Here is a 19,594-nt window from a genome sequence, read left to right as displayed (position 1 = left end):
ATTTGTGTATCTATACTATATTATATATATATATATATATATATATATATATATATATATATATATATATATATATATATATATATATAAACAATTGTTTCCTTTTGAAAGAAAACTGAACCAAAAAATAAAAAGCAAACAATCTACAGACAACTGTTGCACAAAAACTGGTTTCTTACCCAGGTAAGTTCACATTTGGTTTGAACAAAGGAAGTTTACAGTATATCAATTTATATAAAGTTTCTACCAGTTTTAGTGGTTTCATTACACTTTATATAAACATTCTCTTTTAAATCAGCGTTTAAAATGTTTGTGATTAAATCTGAACCACATGCAGATTAAAGTGTGACACATGCAGCAAACAGCCAATCACACGACACATGAGTGCAGCAAACAGCCAATTATGGAAAGCACGAGATTGTGAGTTGTACTTTGACGAGAGAATTCTCGTCACTGTATGAGTGTGTGTGTGGATGTTTCCCAGAGATGTGTTGCTGCTGGAAGGGCATCTGCTGCGTAAAAACTTGCTGGATAAGTTGGCAGTTAATTCCGCTGTGGCGACCCCGGATTAATAAAGGGACTAAGCCGACAAGAAAATGAATGAATGAATAAATAATTAATTTAAACATTTTCAAGGCACAAATAGCTTAAAGCAATTAATAATTTAAAATTTTCAATCAGTCAACTGATTTTAATAATGTAGGTTTAGCAACAGCTCAAAAAGAGTACTTTTAGGAACTCTGTATATTAAAAGATTTGTGTGTTAATATTTAATGCTATTTTATGTAAAGGCATTAGTCATTGACTTATTTTAATTGACAGTTCAACACCATTTGAGTATGTAACATTCAAATCCTGTATAATACAAGTAGTTAGAATTCATACAATATCCATTAGTAACAGTGGTGTAAAGTAACATTACAAATACTCAAATAACAGTAATTGAGTAGTTTTGCTCAGGAGTTGTAGTTTACTAAGTAGTTTTAAAAATGAGTACTTTTACTTGAGTTAATTTTTTTAGTGCTGTATCAGTACTTTTACTCCACTATTTTTCTTCAGCCTGCAGTCCCTACTTTATTTTTTCCTGTCTATGGGGATCGGCTTAAGTAGAAAAATCAGTCATGTGATTCCTGTCCAATGAAATCGCTGATAGAAAGAAAATCACATCACAATGAACTGCCTCAAGCACTTTAGAAAGCAGCAAACCACTTGGAAGCATTAAAAGTGTCCAGGAAGATGTTGAAAATCTTTACATGCAATGACAGAGAGACTGTGTAGATCGCATGTCACTTATGAGATGAAGGATGTTTACTTTGTAGCATTAAGACTATTTGGCGATTTCAGTCATCAATTACTGACACCCCGATGAATTCAAATGAGCAGTCTTTTATAGATTTGGAGTTTCCTTAATCACTTACTAAATGCAGTTTAGAATGTTACGTTTAAATGCATTTAGGACAAACAAAATTTAAATGATCATTTTGCTAGTTTCTGCTTGTGCTTTATACACATCAAGTTCAGTTTGTGTATTGCATTTGTTTAATTTTGCAACTTAAAAAGCATTAAAATGTGAATACAATTTACATATTAAAACAGTGTTTGAAATGAGAAATGCAAAGGATTTCATTTCATTTTCATTCAGCACTAAACATTGCACATACAGTTGAAGTCAGAATTAATAGCCCCCCTGAATTATTCGCCCTCCTGTTTATTTTTATCACCAATTTCTGTTTAATGGAGAGCAGATTTTTTTCAACACATTTCTAAACATGATAGTTTTTTTATAACTCATTTCTAATAACTGATTTATTTTATCTTTGCCATGATGACAGTAAATAATATTTCACTAGATATTTTTCAAGACACTTCTATAGAGCTTTTAAATAGAATTAAAATGCTTAACTAGGTTAATTAGTTTAACTAGGCAGGTTAGGGTAATTAGGCACGTTATTGTATAATGATGATTTGTTCAGTAGACAATCGAAAAAAAAAATTGCTTGAAGGAGCTGATAATTAAAACCTTATAATGGGGTTAAAAACATTATTTTATTCTAGCTGAAATAAAACAAGACTTTCTCCAGAAGAAAAAAAATATTATCAGACATACTGTAAAAATGTCCTTGCTCTGTTAAACATAATTAGGGAAACATTTAAAAAAAAAAAAAAAAAAAAAAAAGGATTCAAAAGGAGGGCTTTTAATTCTGACTTCAACCGTATGTCTTGGAAAGTGCAAACTAAAATACAGAAATACATTGCCATTTACCATATTTCATTGCCATTTTGCATATTATTTCCAAATAAATTTTGCTACTCATGCTTCCATACGTTTACACATCTCTGGATAAATTGCATGTAAATGCATGAGCTATGAGTCAAGTACTTGGAGTAATATTTACCGCATATACTTTTGCTATACTCTGCTTGTACTACATTTTTGGGCGAGAAACGGTACTTTTACTTGAGTATGATTTTTCTGTACTTTTTCCACCACTGATTATTAGCAAAAAAGTACAATGTTGGCTTTAATTTGTAGCAAAAACATAGGAACTGGCTTTATTGCTTTAGACACACGGGTGTCAATTCCAGTTCCTAAAGGGCCGTAGCTCTGCACAGTTTAGTTCCACAGTTTAGTTGCATTTTGATTTACCAATGGGTGTGAAATATGCCATATACATTTTTTCTTAAAACTTGTCTTGTCTTAAAGTAGAAAACCTGGATTTGCTCAAACTTACCTGGGTTTAAAAAAAAACACTTTTAGGATCTAGATTAGGAAACTAAAACATTAAAAATAACTGCATGAAGTCGTGAGAAGAAAAAAAAAGCAAGCCGATGGAGCACAAAGACAAGCTCAGTTTCTCTGTTCTTACTGCAAAAGATGCTTTACTTAGATTTTTTGGTCTTGTTTCTAGGGCAAATATCTTAACTCTTAAATCAAGAGTATTTTTCTAGACAATCGAAACATTTAGTCTTGTTTTAAAAAATAATATGTTAAAATTAAGCAAGTTTTTCCTTAAAACAAGCAAAATAATCTGCCAGTGGAGTAAGAAAAATAATCTAATGTCAAAAGGAAAAATTACATTCTTTTGCTTACCTTATTCACAGATTATTTGGATGTTTTAGGGAACACTTGCTTAATTTTGATGAATTATTTCCTAAAACAATACTAAAATGTTTCGATTGTCCAGAAAAAGATTCTTGATTTAAGAGTTTTAAGATATTTGGAGTAGAAACAAAACAAAAAAATATATCTAAACAAAGCAGTGAAGAAAGAAACTGAGCTTGTGTTGTGCTCCATCAGCTTGCATCTTTTCTCACGACTTCATGCAGTTATTTAAAACAAAAACAATTTAAAACTTGAATCTAAAAGTGCTTTTATAAAGTGTTTTTTTTTTCTTTTAAAGATATTTGGACTAGAAACAAGTCTAAAAATCAAAGTTAGCAAAGCATTATTCACAGCAGTCTCCCTCAGATCTAAACACTGGTCTAACAGGGTGTGGATCTTCCTAACAAGCAACACACAAATCAAGCCTAATTAAGCATCGTTAGCGGCACAGCTGCATATGTCAGAAGACTGTCACAATCCAAAACAATGTCCTGCATCTTGCTTCCAGAGAATTGCTTTCCAAACCGTGAGCTAAAAGATGTTTCCTCCACTGCTGTCAGCTTTACTAGAGCTGGCCCGCAAATGTAAGATAAAAAAAATAGATAACACTGAGGAAAAACATTGAAGCTTATGCCTGTGAGCGGCGTCTCAGATTCAGCTCTGTGAATGTCAATGATCAGTGAAGCAGTGCGGATCAGATGTGTCCACAAGCGTATATATATATATATATATATATATATATATATATATATATATATATATATATATATATATATATATATATATATCAGCCTGAATGCTTTATTTTCAGCAGAAATAACCCACTTTGCTGTCTGTTTTGTGTGCTTTTTTTTTTCCTGCAGTCCGTGTCCAGAGGAGTTGTCAGCGGCAGTGGGACTCCAGTGAGAACTACACCAACGCTCTTCCAGCCTTCCAGAAAACGCCGTCGGCCTGGAGTCAAACCACTCCTACACCCTCACACCGCTGTGAGTCGCCCATTCAGAATGTACTGTGCATTAAATGTGTAGATCAGATGTAATGATGTGGTTTATAGTTACTTTTTAATCTTGTTTCATGTTTTTATTGCTCCATTACTTTGTAAAATAAGATTTATTTATTTTTTTATAACCATTTTAAATATGTCATTTAGAAATGTGTATACAAATGTTGTCATATTTTCTATATTTTTAAATATCTTTAGTTTTTTTATAGATCAGATAGCCATATTGAAAGGCACGTTGTATGTTGAGATCTATTATTTTTTATAATCATTTAATATATAATTTAGAAATGTGTATGTAAGTATAGTTATATTTTCTAGATTTTAGTTTTTTTTATAGATTAGAAAGCCATACTTTTAAAAACATAATGCTTTATGTATAATGAAATGAATGTATTTATTTTATAACACTGTTTATATAATTAAACGCAACTTTATTATTATAATTATTTTTTTATTTATTAATTAATTTTATTTATTTTTATATTAGACAACCATAATGCTATCATTCATTTCTTAAGTTTAGTTACATTTTTTGTGGTTTTGTAATGTTTGTTTATAAGTATTCTTGCTGTAATTATTTTAGAATCGTGTATCTATTTATTTTTTTATTTTAATTGAATTATTTTAATATTTTGTATTTAATTGAGCAATATGTGTATACAAATGTTTTTATTTTTCTATACATTTCAAAATATATTTTAATTAAAATGGATATTGTTTTCTGTATACTAGAAAACCACAATGCTATCATTTATCATTTTAAAATCTAATGAGTTGTCTAAGCTACAGACTTTGAGGAGAACGTTTTAAGTACTTTAGAATGACATACAAATATATTTTTTGTCATTTCTGTTTTTTTTTTTAGATCAGAAACCTTATTTTTTTAGACATTATTCATCCATTAACTAAAAGCATTATTTCACCATTATTTTTATTTTTAGTCTAGTTAATTTCCTGATATATTGTTATATTTGGTTTTGTAATTGTTTAGAAATTGTTTGTTTATTTAATTATTTGTTGATTTTTTTTTTATAGATTAGACAACCATAAACGTATCATTCATTATTTTTTTAACTATAGGTAATTTCTTATTTCTAATTTCTTACGTATTATTTGTAATATATTTTGTATTACTTTTATCACTTTATATATAATAATATTGTATTTATTTGTTTTAATTTATTTATTAACTTAATATATGTAACTTAATATAATATGTGTATACAACTGTTTTTTATTATTCAGTTTTTAAAAAATATATTTTAATTAAATATTACATTTGTAATTTATTTGACATTTATTATTTTATGTATAATAATGTTTTGATTAATTAATCTTATTTATTTTAATCAGTTTATATATAACTGAGTAATGTCTATACCAATGTGTTTGTTTTTCTATATTTAAAAAATATATTTTAATTAAATATTACATTTAGTGTTTTTACAGTTTATTATTAATTATTTTATTTATTTCAATCATTTTATATATATAATTGGGCAATATATAATAATGTTTTAATTAATTGATTAATTTTATTTATTTATTTTAAAAAATGTTATATTTCATTGAGCAATACATGTGTACAATTGTTTTTATTTTACTATATATTTTAAAATATAATTTAATTAAAATCTATGTACCACAAAATCATAAAGCTATGATTTATCATTTAAAAATCTAATGAGTTGTCTAAGCTACAGACTTTGAGAATAACATTTTAAGTGCTTCAGAATTAGATGCAAATATATTTTTATTTATTCTTTTTTTCACCCTATTTTGGTCATTTTATTTGTATTTTTTCTGTATACTTATATTTTATGTATTTATTATTTTTCTTTCAGACAAAAGTAGTTACAGCAACCTGCATTAATTAAATAAAACATTCAAATATGGTTTTCTAAAGAAGCAGACTGTCACACATTAGGATGAAACTATCAGTCTGAAATCTTCTCTGTCCTCCAGCCGTGTCGTCGGGCGTCTCTGCAAACACCTCAGGCTTTCACAGTTATAACTGCGGCAGTCAGTCTGCCTATCCCAACACGTATCCCAGCAGCACCCTGCCCTCGTACCCGTCCAGCCCTCGCTGCAGCGCCACCAAGAGAAGACACCGCAGGAAAGAGCACAAGAGCTCCTGTGAGCATTCTCTCTATTAAAGAGTTCTTTTACTTCATCTTTAGTATCCCTGAAAGGAAGAATAATTTATTATACTGTAGTCCACATTCAAAGTGAATAAAATTTGTCCTAGCACTACAATGGGTGATGTTCAAAAGTTTTAAGACAGTTTGATAAAAGGTGATGATCAACTTCAAATGTCGACTACTGTATATTTCATTTATAATTTTATATATAATTGAAAAGTACATAATCACACTGATTCAACTGTGTTTCTGTTATTTTGAAAATGTACTAGTATTAGTATATACTCTGGAGGAACATTTGCTTAGTTGAAATTAGCTTTTAAATTAGTTTTATTTTATTTTTTATTAGTTTTTATTAAAATGTTTTTTGTTTAATTGTATATAGTTTTATTTTACTTTTTACTTTACTGAAATTATTTAATTGTGACTTGTTTTATTTAACATTGGTTTACTTTGTATTTTGTTTTTTTATTTAATTGTATAATGTTTTTATTTACATTGCTTTACATTTTTATTTTATATTTTTATTTAATATGACATTATTTTATTTATTTAATAAATTTTTTACTTTGCTTTAATATTGTTAGTATTATTATTATTATTTAATTTTACATTGTTTTACTTCGCTTTAATTTTATATTATCCTTATTTTTATTTTTATTATTAATTTTATTTTACATTATAATGTTTTATAATATATAATATATGTTTTTAATATAATTAATATTATTTATTTTTTATTTTTCATGATTTTTACTTTGCTTTAATTTTATATTAATATTATTTTATTATTGTTATTATTATTTTACATTATTTTACATTGCTTGAATTTTTTATATTTATTATTATTACTTTATTATTATTTTTAAATGTAACATTATTTACATTGCGTCAAATTTATATATTTATTTATTATTATTATTATTTTAATGATACTTAATTTTAATTAGCTTGAATTTTATGTTTTTATTATTATTATTATTTATTTTATTTATTTTACATTATTTTACTTGCTTTAATCTCCTATTATTATTTTATTATTGTTGTTATTATTATTTGATTATTATTTAATTTTATATATGTATTATTATTATCATTATTTTATTATAATAATTTATTTTTATTCTACATTATTTTACATTGCTTTAATTTTATATATATATATATATATATATATATATATATATTTATATATATATTTTTTTTTAATTATTATTACTATTATTATTATTTTTATTATTATTATTATTATTAATTTATTTTTTAATTTTACATTTTTTTTACTTTGCTTTAGTTTTATATATTTATTATTATTATTATTTTAATTTTACATTGTTTCATTTGGCTTTATTTTGTATTATTATTATTATCATTATTATAAATGTTTACTTATTTATTTTATATCAAAGCAACTTTACTGAATGAAAGCATGATTCTACTTATAATTAAAAAATTATCCATGTTGCATAAATGTATTCTAGGATAAACCAATCATGCTGTTAATAATGACATTTAAGCAAAATTAACATGATTAAAATGATGAAGAAATTCAATGGACATGATTACAGTGCAAGGAAAGTGTTTTTGGAGTTATATTTTCACTATTCATGTTATTTTATATTCATTGTATTATCATCATCGGATATGTAGTTTTTTTTTTTTAAAGAGTGTCTTTTGTCATAATGTTTTTGAACAAATAAAATCTGAAGGTTGTGCATTAGTTGTAGTGTATTTGACAATGTTGTGTATTCTTGTGTGTCAGTGTCTCTGGCATCGAGTACGGTGGGCGCTGGAGGTCAGGTAGTGCATCTAGAAAGCGCGGAAGTGCTGCTGAGAGGAGATCCTCTGACTGGATTCGGGCTGCAGTTGCAGGGAGGAGTGTTTGCCACAGAGCCGCTGTCAGCGCCGGCTGCCATCCGCTTTATAGAGCCTGACACACCTGCTGAACGGTGAGAGCAGAGCGCACCTCATGTGTGCTCAACACACTGTGCAATTTGATGTCCCAGATTAGTTCTATCATTCGGTCTGTTTTATGGTTCTGTTGCTCTACAATCCTATGGTTAAATCCATCATTCTGGTGTTTGATATATTCTGTCCATCCATCTCAAGTTTTCATTTGTTTTGACCAGTTCTATCTCTCTCTTTCTGTCATTCTGTTCTGTTGTTCTACTATTATGTGATACTGTTCTTCCATCCATCCATCCATCCATCCATCCATCCATCCATCCATCCATCCATCCATCCATCCATCCATCCATCCATCCATCAATCTTATCGTTATGTGTATTGTTTATCTATCTATCTATCTATCTATCTATCTATCTATCTATCTATCTATCTATCTATCTATCTATCTATCTATCTATCTATCTATCGTTGAAAGCAGAAGTTAACATACACTGAACAAAAAGGCACATAACCATTTAAAATAAGTCAGATGTTAATGTGACTTAACTTTTTCCCTTTTAGGTAAGTTAAGATTATCAAATTAGTTTCTGTTATGCTTAATAGCAGAATAATGAGAGACAGATGTTTTAAAAAATTGTTATAGCTTTTCTTGAAAGTCAAGTTTACATACAATATGATTATTATGCCTCTGAACAAGCTCAGATGATGATGGTGTCAGGGTTTTGGAAGTTTCTGATTGGCTAATTGACAACATTTGAGTTAAATGGAGGCACATCTGTAGAATAGTATTTAAGGAAAACCTCAAACGCGCTTCTTCCTTGTGTGACAGCATGGAAAAATCAACAAGCCAGAATCAACAATTAAAGCCAGATTACAATTTGCTAAATTACACTGGGAAACAGAATAATTTTGGAGACATGTCCTGTGGTCTGATGGAACTAAGATAGAACTGTTTGGCCGTAATGACCAGTGTTACATTTGGAGGACAAAGGGAAAGCTTACAAGCCTAGGAACACCATCCCAACTGTGAAGTATTGGGGGTGGCAGCATCATGTTGTGGGGCTGTTTTGCTGCAGGAGGGACTGGTCCACTTCACAGCATAGATGGCATCATGAAGAAAGAACATGTGGAAATACTGAAGCAACATCTCAAGACATCAGCCAGGAAATTAAACTTGGCCACTAATGGGTTTTCCAAACAGACCATGACCCTAAACATACTTCCAAATTAGGTAAAATGTGCTTTAAGGGCAACAGAGTGAATGTTTTGGAGTGGCCATCACAAAGCCCTGCTCTCAATCCTATAGAAAATTTGTGGGCAGAGTTGAAAAATTTTGTGCGAGCAAGACAAGCCTACAAATCTGACTCAGTTACACCAATTCTGTTAGGAGGAATGGGCCAAAATTCCTGCAAACTGTTTTGAGAAGCTTGTGGAAGGACACCCAAAATATTTGACCAAATTTATAAAGTTTAAAAGCAAAGCTAAAAAATACCAAGGAAATGTATGTAATCCTTTGACTGTCTAGAAATTAATTAAAAAAAAAAAAAAATCTCTTATTATTCTGCTATTTAGCAATTGTAAATCGTTTAAGTAATCCTAACAGACCTAAAATAGTAAATGTTTAGTATGATTTACCATCAGACATAAAAAAAAATGGTTATGTTCGTTTTTTCAGAGTGTATGCTAACTTTTGGTTTCAACTGTATCTGTCTGTCTGTCATTCATTCCATCATTCTACTGTTCAGTATGTTATTCTACTGTTCTGTCATTGTCTGTTTATCTTATGTATCATTTCATTTAATCCGTTTTGCTCATTCATTAAAGCTATCTATGGTTCTATCTAGTTCTATTGATCATTCTATCATTCTGCTGATCATTAAATAGTTCTATTTTTCTATCATTCTACTCTTCTGTCATTATCAGTTCAAAATTTATCTAATATTGTTTCATCTATTGCTTGATAATCTCTAACTCCATCATTTATGTCATGTCAAAGATATTCCAATTTACCTAAATTAAAAAACATGTGCTGGAAGTATGCTTTCTTGTACCTTTTTTATTACCAGTGATCTGTGTTCTTTTTTTTGTTACTAAATGTGTTTTTATTATTATTATTATTATTATTATTATTATTATTATTATTATTATTATTTAATGTGTATTTGTGTTCCAGGTGTGGAGTGTTACAAGTTGGCGACAGAATTCTCTCCATTAATGGGATTCCCACTGAGGACGGGACGCTGGAAGAGGCCAATCAGCTGCTGCGAGATGCGGCGCTGGCCAATAAGATCGCACTGGAGGTGGAGTTTGATGTCGCAGGTAAAGAAGGACACATCAGTGATTCAAATAGTTTAAAAGAGTTTAAATGTGATCTGAACACAGATTTGTGTGATTTTTGTGCATCTCTAACAGAATCAGTCATTCCAAGCAGCGGCACATTTCAGGTGAAGTTGCCCAAGAGACGTGGAGTGGAGCTGGGCATCACTATCAGTGGTGAGTGATGGCCAGCTGAGGGCGCTGTTCTCCTATATAATATTGTACCGTATCACTATACACCCTTTTCCTGTGTTCCATGATGCTTTGTTTGCATGAATTATGGGAGGAACTTCCATTTAACCAAATCAATCCAGCTCTGTAAACAGTATTTGTTTGTTGACAAAACATATACAAGAACAGGGAAATGGATAATAGGTCTAAACAATGGATATATTTAGGAATCTCTTCATCTTTTACAATTATAAAAGATGGCAGAATAGAATGCTTTCAAACTTTGAAAGATGAGTTTGGTCTTATAAACCAAGACCTATTTAGATATAGATTTACAGTTGCAAGATTTTTATTCAGATATACAAGACAAGTATGACTAAAACAATTTCTAAATTATATAAAGCAATAAGTAATTCTAGAGGACAATCTACTATATAAGATTAAAATGGGAAAAGGAAGTGGACATTATTTTGAATCAAGTCCTATGGGTTCAAATATGTGCTTTCCCACATACCTCAACAAATTCAAGAAAGTGGCGTGAGTTTTGTTGGAGAAATTGAATGAGATTTTTTTATAACACCAAGAATGAACTCATTTTAGACTTCTTTTTGGAGGAACTTTGGGGTGGAAGAGGCACATCATGCGCATATTTTCTGGCAGTGCTCAAGAATTCATAGTTTTTGGGAAACTGTACACTCCACTGTCAATGATATATCAATGATATTTTTAATAATAATACATAAAATACAATGCAATACAATAATAATAAACTGTGAAAAGTGTGAATTTATTATCATAACCGCAAAAAGCACAAAGCCAAACATATCTCTCATTCATTTTTCATTATGGATATACAGTAGATTTTTTTTAATAATGCAACCTTATTGTTTAAAATAATGTTTCATTTCTTTTAAATAGAAATACCCCAAATCAAAAATGCAACCTTTGATTTGAAACACAATAAAAAGGTGGATATAAACTGATGCGATTTAGTGATTTGTCTGCTGAATATTGGTTTGTTATAATAATTTAGCCATGCAGCCTGCCATGCTGTCTATATAATACACTTTTTGAAGTGGTAATTGCATTGCAGTAAAACAAAATATCCAACCATATGATGTCTGAATTCTGATGTGCAGCCAGCAAGAAGGCTGGAAAGCCTCTGATCATCTCTGAGATACAGAAAGGCAGCATTGCTCACAGGTACACCTGCAAAACAGCACAATACACCTTTATTAGACCTGCTGCTTTTGAAGTGAAAGTGGATTGATATGAGGGCTCTGATTGGCTGTTTGATGTGAAATGACCCTTTCTAATAGAATAGGAACCCTGGAGCCTGGAGATCGGCTGCTGGCCATTGATAACGTCCGACTGGATAACTGTGGGATGGAGGAGGCCATGATGGTCCTCCAGCAGGCCGAGGGGATGGTCAAACTGCGGATCCAGAAAGATGAAGACAACCTGGGTCAGAGTGTGTGCGTGTGTGCATGTCCAGTCGTTGGCATGTGCATTTGTGTGATTGCGTGTGCACATGTGTCTGTTTGTGTGTGTCTGTGTGCGCATGTCAATTCTTGTGCATGTCTGTTGCTTTGCACATACATGCTGTGTGTGTGTGTTTGTGCGTGTGCATTTGTGTGTGCACATGCACGCTTGTGTGTGTGTGTGTGTGTGTATGTGTGTGTGTGTGTAATTATGTGCACATGCATGCTGTGTGTGTGTGTGCACATGTGCATTTGCATGTTTATGAATGCAAATTCGTGTTTGTTTGTGTGTGTGTGTGTGTGCACGTGTGCATTATTTGTTTGTGTGTGTTTGTGAGCGCGCGTGTGCATTTGTATGTTTATGTGTGCAAATACGTGTGTGTGTGTGTGTGAGTGAGTGCGTGTGCATTTGTATGTTTATGTGTGCAAATATGTGTGTGTGTGTGTGTGTGTGTGTGTGTGCGTGTGCGCACATGCATGCTCATGTGCATGTTTATGTGGTTGTGTGTGTAAGTGCATGCCGCTTGTGTGTGCTCGTGTGTGTTTGTGTGTGCACATGCATGTGTGTGCATGTGCATTTGTGTGTGTGTGTGTGCGTTTATGTGTGCATTCATGTGTGTTTGTGTGTGCACATGCATGTCTATCTGCATGCATGCGTGTGTTTGTGTGTGTGCATGTGCATTTGTGTGTGTGTGTGTGTGCGTTTACGTGTGCATTCTTGTGTGTGCACATGCATATCTATCTGCGCGCATGCGTGTGTGTGTGTTTGTGTGTGTATTAAAGAAAGGCTCATTCTTACTAGTATTAAGGATAATTTAGCACTTGAGAGTTCTTATAGGATTAAAACTCAGATGAGTAATCGAGTTCTGGAAAATAAAGTTACATTGTTATTTGTTTTAATGAATATTTTATGTATGCCACACTTGTTTCTCTATGAAATGATCAACTTTAACTTTATTTTCTTTTAGTACTTCCAAAGTAGCATAAAACATTTTTGGTTTCATATTTTACAAGTTTAGGTACTAAAATGACTAAAGAACTTTTTTTTTTTCTAAAGAAATATCATTAAATGTTTTCTTTTTAGATGTATAATTATAATAATAGTAGTAGTACAATAAACACAATATAATAGTACACACAGTAGCCCTCATATTAGCCCTCCAAGTGCTGTTTATGAATATTTTTTCCAGACATTTAAAAAATTTAGAGTTTTATTAACTTATTTGTAATAATTAATTTGATTACATTTAATTTATGATGACAGTTCATAATTTATTAACAGTTATTTTGCAAGATACTAGTATTCAGCTTAAAGTGCGATTTAAAGCCTTAACTGGGTTAATTAGGTCAACTAGTAAAGTTAAAAAAACTAATGCTGCCAACTCATGATCAACAGTAAAAATGAAAAATTTGACCTCATTTAAAACCAACAACAATCTAAAATGCATGATTTTATGCTGTCAAGCCTTTGCAATCTAAAAATGTGGTTATAATGGGAGTCAATAGGGCAAAAACAGCAATCAACAGTAATTTAGAGAGAAAAAAAAAGAAAATCTAACAATGCATCAAAGCCGATGTTGTTACTAATTGTTCAAGACTGTGATAAAAGCTAAAAATAAATTCAGTCCACAACTGCTTTTTGCATTGAAAATATGTCATTTTGTGTTTTGTTTTTTTCACCAAATCAGTGACATTGTTTATGAATTTGGCAATTTAAGTTAAAATCCTGTAATTTTCAAAGCAATTCAGTAGTTTTGCTCAGGACTGAGCCTGATTAACAGATTTATGCAAAATAAATACTAATCTGATGCATTTTTACTGCAGTTTAATATAGTAAATTTTTCATCTCCAACATAATGAAAGGGTAGTCAATTTGCCCAGTGTGTATTGTTGAGTTTTTAAAAAATGTCAAAGCATTTTTTTTAAATAAGTGTCAAAATAATATTTGTCACCAGAAGTCATTCCATTTGCCGAAACACAGAAAAGGTTTTGGCCAAATTAAGACCTAGAGTGGATTAAACATCCCCAACAGCACACAAGGGTTAACCTTATGCATTACTGAAATAAAAAAAAATAAAAAAATTCAAACACACTTGGACAACTTAACAAATGTATGACATTTGCTGTATCTTTCTGTCTTTGTTTGTTTGCAGATGAATTGGAGTCATCCGGTTCAGTCATATTCACAGTAGAGCTGAAAAGACACGGCGGCCCTCTTGGAATAACCATTTCAGGCACTGAAGAGCCCTTCAATCCCATCCTGATCTCTAGCCTGACCCGCAACGGCCTCGCTCACAGGTGCACACAAACGCGCATGAATAAAACACACACTCAGATCTGCGAGTTGCATAACATCCCCTCTGACATCATGAGAGCATGAGATATCTAGTCCACAGTGTGGGAACTGCAGTGTAATATGTTTTAACTACATTAATGGAGTTGTATTATTTTAAATAGGCCAAACTAGGCTTAATTTTTATTTAGTGTAAAACACTCACTGGCCACTTTATTAGGTACACCTTACTAGTACCAGGTTAGAGTACTAGTACTTTTTGCCTTCAGTACTACCTTAATCCTTTGTGACATAGATATAACAAGGTACTGGAAATATTCTTCAGATTTTGGTCCATAATAATGAGATGATAGCATCACACAGTTGCTGCAGAATTGTTGGCTGCACATCCACCACATCCCAAAGGTGCTCTATTGGTTTGATGTCTGGTGACTGTGGAGGCCATTTGATTACAGTGAATTCATTGTCATGTTCAAGAAACCAGTCTGAGATGATTCCCGCCTTGGCATGGTGCGTCATCCTGCTGGAAGTAGCCATCATAAGATGTGTACACTTTGGTCATAAAGGGATGGACATGGTCAGCAACAATACTCAGGTAGGCTGTGGCATTGACACAATGTTCAATTGGTACTAATGAGGCCAAAATGTGCCAAGAAAATATCCCCCACACCATTACACCACCACCACCAGTCTGAACTGTTGACACAAGGCAGGATGGATCCATGCTTTCATGTTGTTGACGCCAAATTCTGACTCTACCATCCGAAGGTCGCAGCAGAAATCAAGACTCATCAGACCAGGCAACATTTTTCCAATCTTCTATTGTTTAATTTTGGTGAGCCTGTGGGAATTGTAGCCTCAGTTTCCTGTTCTTAGCTGACAGGAGTGGCACCCGACGTGGTCTTATGCTGCTGTAGCCCATCCGCCTCAGGGTTGGATGTGTTGTGTTTTCAGAGATGCTCTTCTGCATATCTCGGTTGTAATGAGTGCTTATTTGAGTTACTGTTGCCTTTCTATCAGCTGGAACCAGTCTGGCCATTCTCCTCTGACCTCTGGCATCAACAAGACATTTGCGCCCACAGAACTACCGCTCACTGGATATTTCCTCTTTGTCGGACCATTTTCTGTAAACCCTAGAGATGGTTGTGCATGAAAATCCCAGTAGATTAGGAGTTTCTGAAATACTCAGACCAGTCTGTCTGGCACCAACGGCCATGCCACAATTAAAGTCACTTAAATCACCTTTATAACCTATTCTGATGCTCGGTTGGAACTGGAGCAAATTGTCTTGCATGTCCTAAATGCAGTGAATTGTTGCCATGTGATAGGACAGGTGTACCTAATAAAGTGGCCAGTGAGTGTATATTTGTCATGTATAAGATCTGCAAGGTTACAAATCTTCTGTAGAAGCAAGAAACAAGTCTCGCACAAAATTTATTTATTCGGTCTAATCAAAAACCGACCTGCTTAAGACGCATTGATCCAGGTCCAGTTTTTACATCTGTTTAACATGTATTGCATAACGCTGGCCAAAGGCATACACAAAGAAAGAAAGTGAGGCATCAGTGAATTGTAGTGTTGCCATTATGTAGTGGAGATGCTGTGTGTTTCCATGAGGGACAAAAAAAGTTTAGTTTTTTTTCCAAATCTGAGAGTGTTTTAAACTGTATATTAGGCAAAAATCACGTTTATAAAAGCAAAGTGGCAACTGTGTGTAAATTTACCCAGCCTCTGTAAATGTAAAAATTAATGAACTCTATATTTCATAATCACACTAAAAACATTCTGCAGAAACACTTTGATTGACATTCTCCCTGTGGACGTGTGAATTAACATCTATGTTGGTCCTGGAACAAAATTTCAATCAGCCAATCAGAATTAAGGGATATGTTTACTGTTTATGTTAAGTTTAGGCTTACGGATAGGTTCATGCACTTCTAAATGATTGTTTTTCAACTATTATTCCCCTCTGATTTTGGAAATATTAACAGTTATAGTTGGGTTTAGGGAGAGGGAATAGGACTGGATTACATCTCACAACAAAAATGATGTTCGAGGATCAACATAGATGTTAGTCCAGGATTGCATCGTATTTGGCAAAATCAATACATGCTTTGCGTGTTTGTGTGTGTGTGCATGTGCAAATTCTTTAGACAGCCCTAAGTGAGAAGCAGCCATCTGCTATTAGAGTTTTAATGCCGTATCTGCTAAAAATAATGTCAACGGCGAAGATTTAATAATAATAAAATAATAATTTTTTAGGATTTTTTTATGTTCTGATGTTTATGGTTGGTTTTTTAGGAGTTTTAGGATGCACAAATGAAAGCGTAGTCTCCATAGACTCTTCTTCTGAGCCACTTCCATTAATGTTATCTTTGTGAAAAACGGAAAACGTCCTGTTTTGAATTTGCCACTTTGCTGATTTATAGGGGTTTAACGGATCATGGCCCGCGGATTAATAACTTTTTTTGAACTTGTAGGTTATTCCAATATTTAAAGAATTGCAAAGAGATCGCCTCTCTCATCATTCAAATCATGTGTATGAAAGCATTTTGGCTTCACTGTAAATATAATGATGACGGAAGAAGTTGTGTTGGGACCTAAATGCTTTCTTGGGTTATTAATTGAAGGTGTTTTCCGTCACTGCTTGTTTAGCCTGCATTAATGTATTCAGTGTAAAGCTGCACAATTAAATATTAAAAGATTGTGATCTCAATTCAAAGTTGATCAATGCAGTGGCGGTTCTAGTTTAAATGGCACCCTCGGCGAAACCACCTCAAACACACCCCCTCCCCCATCCCCCAAGAAATAGACACGATGTCAGGGGTGTCAAACTCAATTCCTGGAGGGCAGCAGCCCTGCACAGTTTAGTTCCAACCCTGCTCCAACACACTTACCTGTAGGTTTCAAACAAGCCTGAAGGACTCAATTAGTTTGATCAGGTGTGTTTAATTAGGGCTGGAACTAAACTGTGCAGAGCTGCGGCCCTTTTGGAACTGAATTTGACACCTGTGCACTATGTGGTTGACTTAAAACATATTTTAAATATTTAAATATTAATTTTGCATAATTATTATAAATGCATTTAAATGTATTTATTTTCAACAAATATATAATTTTTTTAATTTTTATTGTTATTATTATTATTATTATTATTATTATTATTATTATACAACTATTAATCTATATAAATAACAAATCCATCCTAAATGTAACTGAAAAACAAAGTAAGAGTTTTGCATGAATATTAATTATGACAGTTCTATAGAATACAAAAATATATGTTTTATAGAATTATCTGTTGTCTTAGACCCGACCCGTGCTGGCCCCCGTGCCGTAACTCAAAATTAAGTCACTGAATAGGTTTTCATAAATGATCCACCTATAATGAAACAAGTTTTATGTGTGAATTGTTGAATTAATTATTGAAAATAAATATGATCTGTTGTACAAGATGTTAGATTTCTTTATTTAGCATTATCAGCAACAGTAGCAGAGATCATTTTTCCTATTGAATATTTTCAGTTTTTTTTTCTCCTGGTTCTTTCTTGATTTTTATTTTTAAATAAAATTACAGGTTCTAAGCTCTGTTTGTTAAAACGAATGTTTTTTTGCAGTAATATTTTTGTAAAAATGGAAAGACGATGACATTTGCCTCCCTTTTTTGCTGGTCCGATCCCTGACACAAAAACCGTAGTGTGATCTAACCATGAGATTTGTGATTCGTTACACCATTACTAATTCATAGGCATTCATAGCTTTTTTTCAAAAAAACACAATCTCATTTGAATTGAAAGTGACAGCACAATTAGTATCAAAGCCTAAAAGGGGCATTTTCAAAGAGTTACACAAAATTATCTGTGATGTATTTTGAGCTGAAACTTCACATACAAACTTTAGAGGCAGCTATTAACACCTAACCTATTATTTCACACCCAAATATCAATATAATTACATTAGGCATCATATGTTCTCTTTAATATTTTTGTTTTCAATAATGTAGCTTCTTTTAATGTAGCATTTTCTATTATGGAAAAGATGGGTTAATACAAAATTAAAAACATTAGAAACGTAGATTAAAAACAAAAATAAATACCCAGAAAGATGTGAATTTTATTTCGTTTATTTTGTGTATTATTTCTAGTAATGAGAGAAAACCTAACAAAGATAGAAGGAAGAACAATGGCTATTTTAAATATTGTACATTTAAGATCCTAAAAGTAACATCCTCATAGTTCCATATGTACATAGTTTAGGTAACAATAATAAACAAATAAATAAATAAATAAATAAATAAATAAATAAATAAATAAATAAAAGAAAAAAGAAAGAAAAGGGTTGACTGGGTGCCACAATATGACAAAAAAAAGCACACAATTGAATTGTAACTGAAAAGCAACAACTTAATTTTATCTGTTTCTTTTTGATGATGTACAAAACAATTACGAGTGTATTGATTTTCTTGTTTCTTATAATGTCCTTAAATCATTAATGTAACTTCCATAATTATTAATGGAAATTTTTTGTATTTTATAATTTCATTTATTTCTACAATTTTGTGAATCCGATGTTTGATTGTTTTGTGTATACATCGTGGAAAACCCTATCTGTATGTGAATTTGGAAACTGCAATAAAAAACAAAATGGAAAAAAAAGAATATAATGTGTTAATAATAGATCAAGTGTTGCTAGAAGTGTTGAATCTTTAAAATGATCATGAGAATGACTGAAGACTCCACTGACAATACAGACATTATAATCAATTGTCATGAATGTTTGAGTAGGTACACTTATTTGAGATCAGTTTTAGTTTTTTTAACAGAAATGTCAATATATATCAAAACACATTTCATCTTTAGCTTCAGTTAACCATAATAGACATTGAATAAGTGTTAACTGTGTTAAACATGGAATTATGTGTGCTTTAGGACTGGCGCTCTTCATATCGGTGACCGAGTTTTGGCCATTAACAACATGAGTCTGAAGGGCAAACCTCTGAGCGAAGCCATTCACCTGCTGCAGACCGCTGGAGACACGGTCACACTCAAGATCAAGAAACGATCCGACCGTAAGAGTGTGTGTGTCTGTGTCTGTGTGTCTGTGTGTCTGTGTGTCTGTGTCTGTGTGTCTGTGTCTGTGTGTCTGTGTCTGTGTCTGTGTCTGTGTGTCTGTGTCTGT

The 19,594-nt window shown here is 31.9% G+C and overlaps 1 protein-coding gene across 15 annotated transcripts in view; it reads left to right on the top strand.

The window, feature by feature from the left end:
* Positions 1 to 19,594, top strand: part of grip2a (glutamate receptor interacting protein 2a) — a 100,781-nt gene that overhangs the window by 70,334 nt on the left and 10,853 nt on the right. For 10 of the 15 annotated variants that reach the window (XR_012383792.1, XR_012383795.1, XR_012383794.1 and 7 more), the window contains 9 exons: positions 3,967 to 4,089; positions 6,072 to 6,242; positions 8,010 to 8,196; positions 10,329 to 10,474; positions 10,568 to 10,648; positions 11,782 to 11,845; positions 11,962 to 12,107; positions 14,277 to 14,421; positions 19,345 to 19,484. Coding sequence is in view for 5 of the 15 variants with exons in the window: in NM_001430888.1 (NP_001417817.1) it covers positions 3,967 to 4,089; positions 6,072 to 6,242; positions 8,010 to 8,196; positions 10,329 to 10,474; positions 10,568 to 10,648; positions 11,782 to 11,845; positions 11,962 to 12,107; positions 14,277 to 14,421; positions 19,345 to 19,484 (1,203 nt within the window). In the remaining 10 variants the exon portion in view is untranslated. Of the gene's footprint in view, positions 1 to 3,556; positions 3,688 to 3,966; positions 4,090 to 6,071; positions 6,243 to 8,009; positions 8,197 to 10,328; positions 10,475 to 10,567; positions 10,649 to 11,781; positions 11,846 to 11,961; positions 12,108 to 14,276; positions 14,422 to 19,344; positions 19,485 to 19,594 lie in introns of those variants that run through there. The other 5 variants (XR_012383798.1, XR_012383799.1, XR_012383800.1 and 2 more) reach the window with 2 other exon arrangements.

This window comes from Danio rerio, chromosome 8, assembly GCF_049306965.1.
Source record: "Danio rerio strain Tuebingen ecotype United States chromosome 8, GRCz12tu, whole genome shotgun sequence".
Lineage (NCBI taxonomy): Eukaryota > Metazoa > Chordata > Actinopteri > Cypriniformes > Danionidae > Danio > Danio rerio.
This window is presented reverse-complemented; position numbering and strand designations above follow the sequence as displayed.